Here is a 15367-nt window from a genome sequence, read left to right on the forward strand (position 1 = left end):
ATCATAATTCATGATCCTGTAACAAAAATAAAAATCAGAAAATTCATTTGTAATCATTAATTTGTTATTATGAGGTGATCACTGGTTCTATGAGCTGGTAACATACTAAATTTAGGTAATACAGTATTAAAAATTGCCATATTAGTGGCATTAAATCTACTCACCTTTCCCTTTATGCTCTGCAACCATTTAAATAAATAGTCTTGAAAATCCAATATAATATTATAAAATTCAATGTAATATAATATAGCATTTATGAAAATGGGAGACATTACCCGCCACATTGCTGGAAGGACTAGTACTTCCTGTCATTCTTAAAGGCTTCATGTTATCAAGAGAAAGTTTTGGTGGGGGGAGAGTTGGACGTGATTCTGTTTCAAGAAACTTCACAAACAGTTCTGAGAAAGACTGAAAAGATGATCCCAATTAAAGTACTGCAAACAGTTCAGAAAAGACATGATGTGTTTCACTTATCACTTCAAAATGAGTTGATTAAGAATTTGACACCTTCTTTAAAATTTTGACAACTTGGTAGCTAATTTTAAGGAATCAATCAAGTTCCTGGATCATATGAAGGCCAATGCCCAAAAGAATATTCTTAATTTATCAAATTGTCTACCAATATATTTACTTGAAAGAAGGTAACCCGAGTTTATGATATTCCTCCTCTATTCAATACTTGATTCTGTTACCAGATTTTCCGTTAACCTATAACTTCAGTTAACCCTCTAAAAGTATATTATTATGGGAATAATATTTCAATTTAGTTCAGCATGATTCCAGAGCCTATGAATAGAAAATCAAAATCAGCTGAGATTCTCATTAATTATAATATCTTTGTTACTTTGTGCTTTTTAAGTAAAAATCAACAGACATGAAGAAGTTAGATCTTGAGCAAAATCCTGAATGAATTGTATATAACAAAAATTATCAACAATGTAAATATAAAATAAAAATGTCAAAGTAGAGCTTCAACCCTTAAAGTCTAAGAGTAATGGCTCAAACATCAGCTTTTACGACATAAAATGTTCTACATTTTCTATAAAGGAATTACTTAACAAACTTACACTGTTGAAAATCGATTGTTGGCTTGGTCTGAGAGGTGTGTTGGGGACACTTTTGGATTCAGCAGCTCTTCCGCCAAACCAACCAGTCACCCATTGTGTAACACCTTTGTGATCTTCAGTCAATAACTAAAAAGCAATTTAAATCAAAAGGAAAAGTTGAAATTTGCTATTTTTCAAGCAGAGTATTAGACTTTTCTTTTTCATTATTGACAAAAAAACAACAACAACCACAGTCTATGCTTAAAAAATGGAAATACCACATTGCTTCAGATTGCAAAATCTACTCTCCCATATGGAATACTTAGCTGTTGTTCTCCCATTCTTTATCAGGATCTACAGCTAGAAAATGGAAGAACTTTTGTCTCAATATACAAAACACAAAGAGCGATAAAAATTACCTGCTCCAGTTCATCCTTTTGTATTCCTAGGATATTTCCCATTAGCTTTAGTACCTCATGACGCTTATTCTTTGGAGTATGGAAATGCCCAATAAAAAGATTTCTCATCAAGACTCTATTAAAATGAAGATAAAACAAATATAACTTAAAGTGGCTTAAATCTGAGAAAAGAAGTTGGGGAAGTATACAATATGTATTTTACCATGCTTGTGTATCTCTCCTAATGCTATTTTTAAATAACGAGGAATATAAATTATAATGCGGAGGCAGCTTAAGAGGAATGGAAAGGATTTCTAAATTAGAGATTAGAACATGGATGTATTTGAAAGCAATTTTGACAGGGAAACGAAGGATGAAGATTATGTGTTATCCTATTCTGTGTCAAGCACAGAACTGGATATACTAGTCTTGTATACTGTCGCCTATGTGATGAATAGAATTCTTTATTGGCCAAGTGTGATTGGACACACAAGGAATTTGTCTTGATGCATACACTCTTAGTGTACATAAAAGAAAAGATACATTCGTCAAGAATGCACGTTATTTCAAGAGGTAATTGCTCATGTGCAATTGACTTGGTGATAGAAAAGCCTGCTTCATGTCATAAGATTATACTCTAACCCTAATTCATCTTTTCTGGGCCACTGATAATATATTAGCCTGAGGGAAAATACATGAAGAAAAATGCAAGTTTATCCCACTTGCACTAAAATTAATGGCTATCATGAAAAATATGAAGAACTTCCACGCAGAGCTTTGCAAATATTTACTGCTAACAAATATCACATTTGATATGAAAATTACATAGGAACACAACATCCTAGAAGTGCAGTATTTTATTTCTTGTCAACTAATTAAACTATTTATAGTTAACTTTCTTAAATTACCATATTTTTCAGAGTATAAGACACACCTTTTTCCCCCAAAAAAGAGGGTAAAAATCTGGGTGCATCTTATACTCCGTATGGAGCTTCAGAAAAAAAGCCCCAAACAGAGCTTCAGAGGCTTTTTTTCACCTCTGGGAACAGCTGATTGGGGGTATTCCAGAAGGCCAATCCACCTGCCAATCAGCTTTTTTCTTATTTTCCTCCCCAAAAACTAAGGTGCGTCTTATACTCCAGTGCGTCTTATACTCCGAAAAATACGGTATTCCCTGTTAATAAAACATTACATTGACGGAAAATATTCTCTCTCTTTCTGTTTAAATTATTGTCATCCCTCCCATTAAGACCACTTTAATGAATTGGACATATTGAATAATGTATTTAATAGTGTACAATATTTAAAGACCATTTAAAAATTAGTTATGTTTTATTTTTACAAACTTGTGCTGCCTCTCAAAATAAAGAATTTGTATTTATAAGTAAAATACAATGTGGAAAAACAAATACTCACTTATCTACTTTTCCTTCAGTACTATTTATGAGGTTCATTAATTTATTTTGCGCATCTTCCAACATTTCTTGTTTGATTGCACCTAGAGAAATAAGTCACATTAATTGTATTAAGTAAGACATAAAGAAAAAGAGATGCATTAGCTGAGTTTCCAGCAGGAAATTTTTTTTTAAAAATGTGATATGTGCTAATAGAAATGGAATGGAATGGAATGGAACGGAACGGAACGGAACAGAACAGAACAGAACAGAATAACAGAGTTGGAAGGGACCTTGGAGGTCTTCTAGTCCAACTCCCTGCCCAGGCAGGAAACCAGTGGTGGGATTCAAGTAATTTAACAACCGGTTCTCTGCTGTAGTGATTTTTCCAAAAACCAGTTTGCCAAACTGCTCAGAAAGTTAACAACCGGTTCTCCCGAAGTGGTGCGAACTGGCTGAATCCCACCACTGCAGGAAACCCTACGCCATTTCAGACAAATGGTTATCCAACGTTTTCCAAAAATTTCCAGTGTTGGAGCATTCACAACTTCTGCAGGCAAGTTGTTCCACTGATTAATTGTTCTAACGGTCAGAAAATTTCGAAAAGCTATCTTATACAAGCACATTTTACAATTTCTATTAATTGTTTTTATTATCATAGATTTGTTTTTGTGCTGTGTTTTTCACTATTTAGAATCTGTCAGATTCTGTCCAACAGCAGAGTATACATTCAAGGTGTGAGATTATAAAACTCATTCAGTTTTGGTTAAATTAACTAAAATTAAGAAAATTAAGTTCACTCCATAAAAAAAAAAAGTGTTTCTGATTAAATACATTAGTGATGTTGAAATTGTCTTCTTTCTCATTCCATGTGCATTTCCAATTCTCTTCCAAATGTTACCCAATGTCAAAACTAGATATAACCCATTCCCTATCTAGTGGAGAATTGTCATTTGAGAAGATAGATTCAAAACACTGGCAAATGTTGCAAGCATTAAATAAAACTGCATGAAGCAAGAGCAAGGCTTTTTAACAATCTCATAAATTATAGAATAAAAAGTTCACAGATCTAACAAAATCGTTAAAAAAGGACCACTGTAAAATTCATAACTATAAAGCTGATGTGTTCAAGGGTGACATACTGTATTTCACAAACAATGTATTAAAATAGTGGCAAGAGTGGTCATTGGAAGACCAGGTTAAGGACAGGCTGTTGTGGCGAAAAATCTATCCACGCCATTGCTAAAAGCCAAGTGACACATGATCAAACAGATAAAGGAGCTGTAGAGTCCCAACTGAGCTCCAAACGAGTCTAGTTGACAATACCACTAGTGCAGCAGTATAAATAATGCATCTCTAGAATAGTAATCACCCTGCCAACAAAAGTACGTATAGTCAAGGCTATGGTTTTCCCAGTTGCAATGTATGGCTGTGAAAGTTGGACTATTAGTAAGGCTGAATGCCAAAGAATTAAGGCCTTTGAACTATGGTGCTTGAGAAGACTTCTGCGAGCCCCTTGAACTGCAAGGCGATCAAACAGGTCAGTCCTAGAGGAGATCAATCCTGCCTGCTCTTTAGAAGGCCAGATTCTGAAGATGAAACTCAAATACTTTGGACACCTAATGAGAAAGAAGAACTCACTAGAGAAGAGCCTAATGCTGGGAATGATTGAGGGCAAAAGAAGAACAGAGAATGAGATGACTGGATGGAGTCACTGAAGCAGTCGGCGTGAGCTTAAATGGACTCTGGAGAATGGTAGAGAACAGGAAGGCTTGGATGAACCATGGGGTCAGAATGGGTCGGACATGACATCACAACTAACAACAACAAAGAGTAGTAAAATACTTAGATTTGTAGTTGACTCCTATAAATTTTAGACAATACAATTCTATATGTGCCCTGTGCTTACCAAGTGAATTAATTTAATTAATAAGTATCTGCCTCCCTCAATTTATTCTATCACATGATGAAATTCAGAAATTGATATAATACTTTATCAATGACAATAAGTTAGACAGGACTAAATTTCAAAAATTCTGTTGACCCAGACACTTAAAATATTGTCTTTCAATTTGTTAACCATTTATGGAAATTCAAAAATCTAAATCTAGTATGTCTTTTGTTTTTCCACAATTGTAATATCTGGTGCCAAAACAATCAATTTAAAAATCCTTCAGCAGTTCAGGCCAAGAAAACCTTGTCTAGGAATGTATCTGGCTACTATTCAACACGATATTATATGTTTTCTTGTGCAAATAATAGTCTTTGAATAAAGTCTCCATTACTTGAAAAAAGAAAAAAAGTAGACTAGTTAAAGGTAAAATTTGAAAGATATTAACTCCCAATCATTGCCATGATGTTTAACTGGGCGAAACGGTGTGTCATTGGGTAACAATTTCTGAACCAATTTACCTTAAAAGGGTTACAGATTATGTCCAAAATCCGGGACCCACAATTCCCAAAGGAATGAAATTTGGGAAAGTTGTGACTGCTTTAGTGCTATTGGCTGTTGCTGTGGTCATGTGATTTTCATTTTTAATGAATGACAGTACATATACATGTCCCAGGATAATGTTACAGGATCCAATATGAATTGGTCAGTGGGACCAAATATTAATTTGTGCTTGAGATGATCATCAGGGAACTTCTCTCTCTCCAGAATACGTGGAAATAGAGCTGCCCTGTGCACATATTCTGGAGAGAGAGAAGTTCCCAGATGATGGGCTCCAGCATGAGTTGGAAAGCTTGGAATAATAAATCTTTGGTCCTGGTGACCAATGGAGACTGGATCCTTCATTTCAACGTTCCTTAACAGTTTCCCAGTCAATCACCCAATCCCTTGCTCCCTCTCTGCACAGTTTCTTGTGCAGTAGCTGCTGATCTCAGGTGGCCATCCAGGAACAGCCACTTACCTGCCTGCTGGCAACTGTTTATGTTAGGCTTAGGGAAGGGAAGGGAGAAGATTTTTGATCATCCCTTCCAGATTCCCACAAGGAAACTCAATGGAGAAGTTGGCAGGAACTACCAGTTTCTGCTCCCACTGTTTTGCCTGTCGTGGCTGATTGTATCTCTGTTTAGGTAAGATAATATCTCTGAAACAATGCCCACTAGGGCATGGGTTCTCTAGTATATTTTAATAGCTCTGAAACTACCAACAAACAGGCTAGATGGAGTATTGTTCTTCCTTTGTCTATTTCACAGTAATTTACTGAAGTATTTTTGTAAATTTTCTCCTCCTATACAGTGCAAAGTTATGGCATATCTCTGTGGGATAAGCTTGTCCTGTGCCCTGAATATTTGTGTATTCAAAAGGAGCACTTGCCCTTTTCCTTAGGCTTAAGGCCAATGACTTCCTTACAGAATAGAATAGCTCAACTGCACTGAGAACTGCCAGCCTCTGAGTTCAGGCACACGTTCTGCTTGCTGCTGCACAAAGTTGCTTCACTGACCATTTGCAGAAGACATAACATCATAACGTTACCGCCATTTCAATGTAATACTACTACTGAGGCAGGTCAAAGGTACTTTAAATGTTCCTTCTTAATCCAACAAAAGGCAATATAAGGTATATGAAAGGGGAGCCTCATCAAATCCATGTCAGTGAGCTGTTCATCTCCAACTAGCTTGGTAGGTCTGCTATAGAACATTCCCCCCTGTCCAACTGCTGGGCCATATATCTGTTCTGTGATATCGCTTTGAGAAGGAAATCCCAGCCATTTTATTTGCTGAAAATATTGACATACTGATCTACAAATCTCAGAATAAGATTTGATACAGCAAAGAATATCCCATAACTTAAAATATGTTGTGCGTGCCAATTACAAGAGGGCAATTCAAAGGTAAAACAATGGGTATGAAACACAGTGAAACTTGGCTGCAGGATGTACTATGTGCTTTACGTGCTAATATCCCATTAAAGTACAAACTGAAAACACACAGCTGGAATTTAGGGCAATGTTTATGCAATTAAGCAATAAACATCACAGTTTCTCGTGCAGTGGCTGTTGATCTCATGTGGCCAAATCCCAAATTGCCCAACATCCCCAACTGCTTTACAGACCACAAACACTATTCTCATATCTAATGATCAAAGCAGCTGTGCATTACATGAAGGTAAGGTGAAATAGTATCTTGCTCAGTATAATCCAGACATGGTTTGTACGCTTTGAACTGATTTGAATTACTGTAAAGCACTTTGATTTTATTTACTTTTTTTTAGTAGAGGTAACTGCCTTCTTTAAAGGACAATAAACAAAACAATTAATGTTTTTGAGAGTAAGTAATGATGAAAATGCAATCTGGCTTTTTGCAAGCTGTTCTTTCTCCTGAAAATATTCTCATTTTGGATTGAAAGAATCGTCATTCAGGAAATTAGCATAATAATGAATTAGCCATGAGAAGAGAGCTTTTAAGGCAGATTATTGTGCCTTTAATGCTTATTATATTTAAGCCATAAAGAGAATTTTGGTTATACTTTATTAAAATAGAAGTCCATATGAGTACATTTAAATTGGACTATTAAGAAACCATCTCCATTTGACTTATGCAAAATAAGTTAGTCTGCATTGCTATTCTTACATATATATTTGCAATACTAAGATAAGCAGAACTGGCTTCATTTTTGAAAAAAAAATGTTTCTCTTGGCAAATCTTTCTACTGTCTGGCCAAGATGTAAATAAAATATATTATGACAGCATTTATCAACACTTCAGCATATTTAGTCCAAAAATAAGGAGGCAAAGTTAAAGGCAAATGCACAAGTGGATTCACTATATTTGTACAGCCAAGGGTCTGCTTGAAATGGTTGTATTTTCGTCTAGGAGTTCATATTTTTTGAATAGAAAAGCTACCTAGTACAGGTTTCTTCTTGTGGAAAGGAGATATTGATACATATTTCATTGTATCAATATAATACTTGTAATTGTTACTACATTTTAGCAACTATGGACCACATTTGGCCCTACTCTCAGCTTCAAATCCAGTTGTTTAACCAGAATGGCCAATGATAACAGATGCTGGAAAATAGAATTCAGAAACACATGGAAGGCAACATGCTGCCTACCCAATTTTAAATTAATGAAAGCACTTCATGTAGCAGGAATCAATATTAATAGGGTCTTTTCAACTTCTGAAAAAGGTATGTATACCTTTTATGTATGTAGAATATATTTCCTGACAGAGGAATGTAATGGGAGCAGGGATTAAACAGCACTGTGGCACAAGTTCAATGAATCTCAACAGACCAAATGAACACATACCTGTACCAATATTCCTGGCTCTCATCTGCCGAAATATTTGTATTTGGAGTAGATAAAAAAAAGTTGAAAACAGAGAATTTCCTTTTTGATGAAATATTATTTATGAGAAATTGTTGGAGTTTGATCAGATTATATTCCTCACAAAGCAAGTTTCCCATTCCCATTTTCTTACAAGGACAAAATGTCTTAATTTTAATGATCAATAGAATTTCTATGCGGTACAGAATTAAGGAAACTATTTTACCTTACTTGTTGTTTTGGAAGTTTTCTAATAAAAATAAACAACGTTCACAAAATATGTGTAATTTTCTAATGCTGTTCAGAAAAAAGTTAGCAATCAAAAGGAGTCTTTTTATTTACTGCCAATGTATTCATCAAAGTATATGGAAATAATGCAGTGGTACTTCCTCAAGATACATAAAGATCTTGACAGACTTGAACACTGGACCCTATCTAACAAAATGAAATTCAGTGGTGAGAAAAGTAAGATTGTACATTTAGACAAGAAAAACCAAATACGCAGAATAGGTGGTACTTGGCTCAATAATAGTAACTGCAAGAGGGATCTTGGACTCCTAGTGACAATCACTTAAATATGAGCCAGGAGTGTGCTGCATTTGTCAAAAATGCCAACACAGCCTTAGGCTATATTAACAGAGGGATAGAATCAAGATCACATTAAGTGTTAATACCACTTTATAATGCCCTGGTAAGACTACATGTGGAATACTATATCGAGTTTTGGTTGCCATGATATAAAAAAGATGTTGAGCACATTTGGTGGACTTGTAAGGACATAAAGGCCTTTTGGATAAAAATTTGGTGGATTTTACAAAATGTTTTGAAAAAGAAGATAAAGTTCCTGCCGCAATTTTTCTTGTTGGGAATTATTACGGATTGTACAGTAATTGAGACTAAATTGATTTTAAACCTAATAACAGCAGCAAGATTACTAATAGGACAATACTGGAAGAAAAAAGAAGTACCTACAATAGAAGAATGGATATTGAAGGTTGCCAATTTGGCTGAGATGGCGAAGATATCAGCCTTTTTGAAAGACAATACGCAAGAAAGATACTTAAAGGAATGGAAAAAATGGATTGACTATATTCAACGTAGATATCAGACTAAGAGTTATCAGACTGTTTTTGAATGATTATGATGTATTATTCTTGATTGTTTTTGGGGGAAGTTAGGAAATGATGATTGTAGGGTATAATTAAGTTGGGATGAAAATTTTTAGCATATGTTTGTTTTATTTTTAACTATACCTTGTGCCGTTCCGGGAAGTCGGGGGAGGGGTTGTGAAGGAGGGAGAGGAGGGGGGGAAAGGGGGAAAAAAATTTTGTAAAACTTTTTGAATAAAAAAAAAAAAAAAAGATGTTGAGCCTCTAGAAAAAGTACAGAAAAGAGCAACAAAGATGATTTGGAAATGAAGGCTAAAACATATGAAGAACGGTTGCAGGAATTGGGTATGTCTAGTTTAATGAAAAGAAGGGCTGGGGTGACATAATAGCAGTATTCCAATATCTAAGGGGCTGCCACAGAGAAGAGGGGGTCAACCTATTCTCCACAGTACTTGAAAGCAGAACAAGAAGCAAAGGAGGGAAAACTAATCAAGGAGAGAACTAAGGAGAATTTTCCTAACAGTGAGAACAATTAACCAGTGGAACAGCTTGTCTTTAGAAGTTGTGGATGCTCCAACACTGGAGGTTTCTAAGAAGAGATTGGACAATCATTTATCTGAAATGGTCTAGGGTTTCCTGCTTGAGCAGGGGTTTCTATTAGAAGACCTCCAAAGTCTCTTCCAACTCAGTTATTCTGTTAAATTAAGCTGCTAAAAGTATGTCTTATTCTGATTCTAGAATTGCCTCAATGGAGTAAGAACAACAAGGGGCATACTGTGGTTGTGATCAGTGAATCCACTACAATACTAATGAAGGAAGAAATAATTGTACAAATACAAAGGAGCTACTTATTTTTTTTCTTTTTTTTACATTAATTGTAGAAAGTAAAATGACTTTTAAAGAGAAAGATTTAGTCACAGCCCTGATATTTAATCTTAGTAAAATAGAAGTTAATTTACATACTAGCACTTTACTTGCAAAATTTTGTAAATAATCTTGTTACCTTGTCTTTTTAATTCTTCAATTTGCTCTTCTTTCAGATCTAGTTGTTCTGTTAATCTTGATGCAGAACCTAGAGCTTCATTTGCTTCATCCAACCTTTCCTGTATGAGATGGATTGTTAAAGTAAGTTTACCACGGTTATGAGAGCAAACAAAATATTATCTTATATTTCACTTGTGTGGGTCACACATAAAAAAATATATTAATTTTATTAAAGTAAAACTGTTTATAGACAGTGAGTGCAAGAGAGGAGTGAGACATTTCTATCCTTCTCACAAATTCTTTCAGGCTCTTTTTACTCTTTCTTTCTAAATCTGTCATCTAGCATCTTGCTTCCTACAGTGGTGCTTAAAAGTTTGAGCCCTTTTGAATTTTCAATATTTCTGTATAAATACATAGATTAAAACAGAACTTTTTGGATTGAATGAAAACTATTATGTTAACAAAAGGCAACACCACTTTCCAGCGTAGTAAAGTTATTATGCTCATTTGTGAAGCATATTATATTTTGGGCCTAATTTGCTGTCTGTGGACCAGGACAGCTTGCCATTTAATGAAACTATGAATTCTGAATTGTACCAGCAAATTCTACAGGGAAATGTCAGAGTATCTATCTGTGAACTGAAGCTCAAGAAAAAGTGGCTCATGCAGCAAAGCAACAACTCAAAACACGCAAGCTGTATGATTCAAGAATGGCTAAAGCAGAAAAAAGTTAATATTTTGGAATGGCCAAGTTAAAGCTCTAACCTTAATCCTATAGAAAAGTTAGGGAAGGGCTCAAAGCAGGCAATTTATGCAAGGAAGCCCACCAACATCCCTGAGTTAAACTGCTCTGTAAGGAGAAATGAGCTCAAATTCCTTCAAACTGCTGTGCTGGACTGATCAACAGCTATTGGAAACATTTAGCTGCAGTTATTGCTGCCCAAGGGGGCCACACCAGTTACTGAAAGCAAACTCATACTTTTGCCACACACAAATAGGTACATTTAGATCATTTTCCTCCATAAATAAATGAACAAGTATAATGCTTTTGGTTTATTGTTTAATTAGGCTGTCTTTATATAGTGTTAGGACTTGTGTAGAGAACGGAACATGTTTTAGGTTGTATTTATGCAGAAATATTGAAAACTCAAAAGGGCTCACCCATTTTAAGCACCATTGTACAACAACTGTTACTACTCCTTAAAATTTTTCTAATTCTTTTTCTTTCCTGAATCAGTTTGAATAAATAAACTGAGCTAGAGAATAATCTCAACTTACTTGCAACAAAACCACTTTGTCTTGTAGCTGCTCTGCTTTCTTCTTCCATTCTGCAGTCTGCTTTTGGGCTTTTTGTAGCTCAGCTGAATACATGGCTTTCTCTTCTAAAGTTAAAATATGCTTATTTAGCTTTTTAAAACACATTCATTATTAAAATCAGATATTGAGAGAACAGCTTGTTCAACAGATTTAGAAAATAATAGAATACAATTTTTTTATTGGCCAAGGGTGATTGGACACACAAGGAATTTGTCTTGGTGCATATGCTCTCAGTGTATATAAAAGAAAAGATACCTTCATCAAGGTACAACACTTACAGCACTTAATGATAGTCATAGGGTACAAATTTAACACTTAATGATACAACACTTAATGATAGTCATAGGCTACAAGTAAGCAATCAGGAAAGAATCAATATCAGTATAAATCGTAAAGATATACGCAACAAAGTTACAGTCATAAGTGGAAGGAGATGGGTGATGGGAAGGATAAGAAAATAAATAGTAGTGCAGATTTAGTAAATAGTTTGACAGTGTTGAGGGAATTATTTGTTTATCAGAGTGATGGCGTTCAGGAAAAACCTGTTCTTGTGTCTAGTTGTTCTGGTGTGCACTGCTCTATAGCATCGTTTTGAGGGTACGTGTTGAAACAGTTTATGTCAAGAAAGAAAGAAAAAAAGAAAGAAAGAAAGAAAGAAAGAAAGAAAGAGAAAGAAAGAAAGAAAGAGAAAGAAAGAAAGAAAGAAAGAAAGAACTCTGAGGAGGCTGGCTTTCTGCTGGAGTATTTTCTGAAGTACATTCCTAGCAAAAGATCTTTTGGCCAAGAATTAATCTTATAGAGCTATATAAGGAATGGCACAAATACCAGATAGCAATCCTAAAAATGTTTCCAGGGAGCCAATAATGGCAAGGGGAGCCAAGCTGGCTGTGCCATCCTGTCAGCAGTGTAACTATCTTGCCAGTCAGGGATATGATTAAATCAAACAGATAATCTTAGCATCCTTAAAATTTTTCACCATTCACACGTATTAATTTTTTAGCCTTCCTAAACCAAGGAAGAACTTTGTAGCCAGCATGTTCAAGAGTGGGAAAATAAGGTTGGTGTTTCAGGCCTAAGTTCTCAGATTTCTCTGAGTGGAATGAGGGGTGCGTGTGTGTGTGGGGGGAGGGGCTTAGGTGTCCTTGCCAATACCAAGTGACTTTTTTCTTTACTAAAATCTTCACCCTCTACAGCAGGAGTCATGAGAAAGGTCCTAAAAGGTAAAGGATACACAGGAGGGATTGATATGATTTTTTACCTTACTTCCTCTTTGCTGACTACAGTGCCAAGGCTAGACATCCTGCTTTTCCAGTTTCTGTCAAAAGTGTGTGGGACTGGACCTCCTCTGAAATTAGGAACCTACTGCCTTCGCTTCTTTGCCTTCTCTTCTTTGGAGAAGAGAAAGTCATTGATGCTTCACAAGGGACTACAGGCAGTCCTCGACTTATAATTGGTAGCTTAGTGACCATTCAAGGTTATGATGGACCTCCCCATGGCTATTTACAATCCAGATTTGAAGTTCCTTTAGCTGCCACACCCCCTGAGGTCATGTGATCTCATTTTGGGCAACTAGTCCTCATTTACAGGAAAACCTGCCCACATTTTTGCCAGCATTTACTTCCTTTTTCCAGCAAAAAAGTCCGGGATACACAATGGATTCACTTATCAACCACTTAACCACCACAGTGGTTCATTTAATGCCTGCTGCAAAGAAGATAGCAAAATAGGTCATGTTCACATGACGCCTTGCTTAACAACTGGCATGACTTAAAACCGTAATTCTGGTCTCAGTTATGGTAATAAGTCAAAGATTAATTGTACTGCCAGTTTGATGGCAAAAAGCCAGAAAGTGGTGGTGAAAAATTGGTGCCTTTGGCTTACATTTCCTCTAATGCCCAAGCCATAAAACATTCCAGTACTGATAAGAGGCACATGGTTTTTTATTTTTTTGACTTATATGGTTGCCAAATCAGAAAGAGTTAAAGTAATCTGTAACATTTGACTTGGGAGCTTTGGTTTGATTGCACAGTTCTGAAGGAATCAGAAGAGGGAGATAAGGGAGGCTGCAAAACTTTAAGGAATTCCTGGACAGTGTATTTCTGCCTTTATTTTGTTAGTCATTGACTTGAAGTTACTCAAAAGGAAGCCCAGAATAAAGGAAATGGGGAAAAAAAACAAGCAAAATCTGTAACGAAGGTGAACTGTCCAGATGGAGGTTTTGCAGAGTTCACAATGTGTCTAATCATCCCCAAAAAAGGAAGGGTTGTAACTAGAGAAGATAGGCATCTCCTGCTACAGGAAGGAAGCTTTTCTAGTCCTGTCTCCAGAGTGAATGGGACAGAGACTTCCATTTTAAAATGCCCCACTTCAGAAAAAAATAGCAACAAAATAGGATTACATTTTTAGATTACAAGGAAAGACAACCATGGCAATGTATACATTCAACTTACCCCGTTGAAATTGCTCTAGCACCATCTGCAGGTTTGTGAGGGAGATGGCATACTGTTTAACTTGGTCTTGTGAAAGTGTTAGCTGAAGCATAGTCTCATCTCTTTGTGCCGTAACAAGGTTCAATTGTTCTTGCAGAGATTCCACCTGCATGCTTGCCTGATGGCTTCAAATAAAACATAAATATTTAGAAATACTAATTTTTATTTCCGATTTCTATTATCTTTTATTACACACATGCATTGTTTGTTAAAACTTTTGGGGAGGGGCCATATACTCTGCCCAGAGTCGATTATGACTGGACTGAGTAATGTTTCTTGTATCCGTTTTTTGAATACGTATCCAGGCAAACAGCAGTTACTGAGGAGACAAACTATTACCTGACATTTTCCACTACAGTTGATGAAGACTGAAGCTTTTCCTCCAAATCGCGGACTTTCTTTTTTAGCTTTGATTCCCGATCCTCAGCGGCTAAAGCTTCACGTGTGGAGGTATCTTCCCTTTCCAAAAGATGATTGCGTAACCTGTCTAGTTCTTGATTTAGTCGCTGCTCCTTCTCACGTAAATACTGCACCTGTATGGGATTGAAGAAATATTGTTTCGGTTCCTTATGTTACTACCATCTATTCATCACTCACTACTTTCTTGCATCCTTTGTTTACCTCATTCTGTAGCGCGCTAGTCTCCATTTGTTTCTGTTTGAGGGCCAACATAACTTGGTCTCGTTCTTGCTGAAAGGCAACAGCTTTTTCATGCATTGACTTGGCTTCATTTAACAGCTGGTTTAGTTCTCCTGTCTTTCCCTTTAACAAATAAAAATAACAAGCGGATTAAAGCTCTGGGATGTCACGTCAAGACAAGCAGACTTTGTTTGTTTGAACATGCAGAAAATATAGTTCCAAAAAATGTGGCCACCCACCAATTTTATTTTCTGCTGTTGCCTATGAGGCTTATATGGATTCCCAAAACATTCTTTTAAGTAAAATTGATTTGAGAGGCTGATGTTTTGCATTTTGCCAGCTTCCCGTACGTGTTAATTAAGAGATCTTAAGAATATAAGCATAGCCCTGTGAGGAGTTGATGATTGTGATGATAATAAATAATATAGAGATAGTCCTCGACTTACAAGACGTCATTTAGTGACTGTTCAAAGTTACAAAAGCACTGAAAACAGCAACCTATGACCATTTTTCACACTTATGACCATTGCAGCATCCCCATGGTCACGTGATTTACATTTGGAAGCTTGACAGGTACTTCATATTATTCATATGATGGTTGCAGGGCCCCCGGGTCATGTGATCACTTTTTGCAACCTTCTGACAAGCAAAGACAAGGGAGAAGCTAGATTCACTTAGCAACCATGTTACTAATTTAACAACTTCAGTGATTCA

General features: G+C 36.0%; 1 protein-coding gene across 2 annotated transcripts in view; it reads right to left on the minus strand.

Moving 5' to 3' along the window:
- The window catches only part of TRIP11 (thyroid hormone receptor interactor 11), a 46527-nt gene that overhangs the window by 4889 nt on the left and 26271 nt on the right, over positions 1 to 15367 (minus strand). For both annotated transcript variants that reach the window (XM_058162577.1, XM_058162578.1), the window contains 9 exons: positions 14636 to 14776; positions 14354 to 14547; positions 13976 to 14139; positions 11487 to 11590; positions 10228 to 10327; positions 2861 to 2942; positions 1466 to 1580; positions 1068 to 1193; positions 276 to 408 (listed from right to left, as the gene is read on the minus strand). In XM_058162577.1, the coding sequence (XP_058018560.1) occupies positions 276 to 408; positions 1068 to 1193; positions 1466 to 1580; positions 2861 to 2942; positions 10228 to 10327; positions 11487 to 11590; positions 13976 to 14139; positions 14354 to 14547; positions 14636 to 14776 (1159 nt within the window). The remainder of the gene's footprint in view (positions 1 to 275; positions 409 to 1067; positions 1194 to 1465; positions 1581 to 2860; positions 2943 to 10227; positions 10328 to 11486; positions 11591 to 13975; positions 14140 to 14353; positions 14548 to 14635; positions 14777 to 15367) is intronic.

This window comes from Ahaetulla prasina, chromosome 1 (assembly GCF_028640845.1).
Source record: "Ahaetulla prasina isolate Xishuangbanna chromosome 1, ASM2864084v1, whole genome shotgun sequence".
Taxonomy (NCBI): Eukaryota; Metazoa; Chordata; class Lepidosauria; order Squamata; family Colubridae; genus Ahaetulla; species Ahaetulla prasina.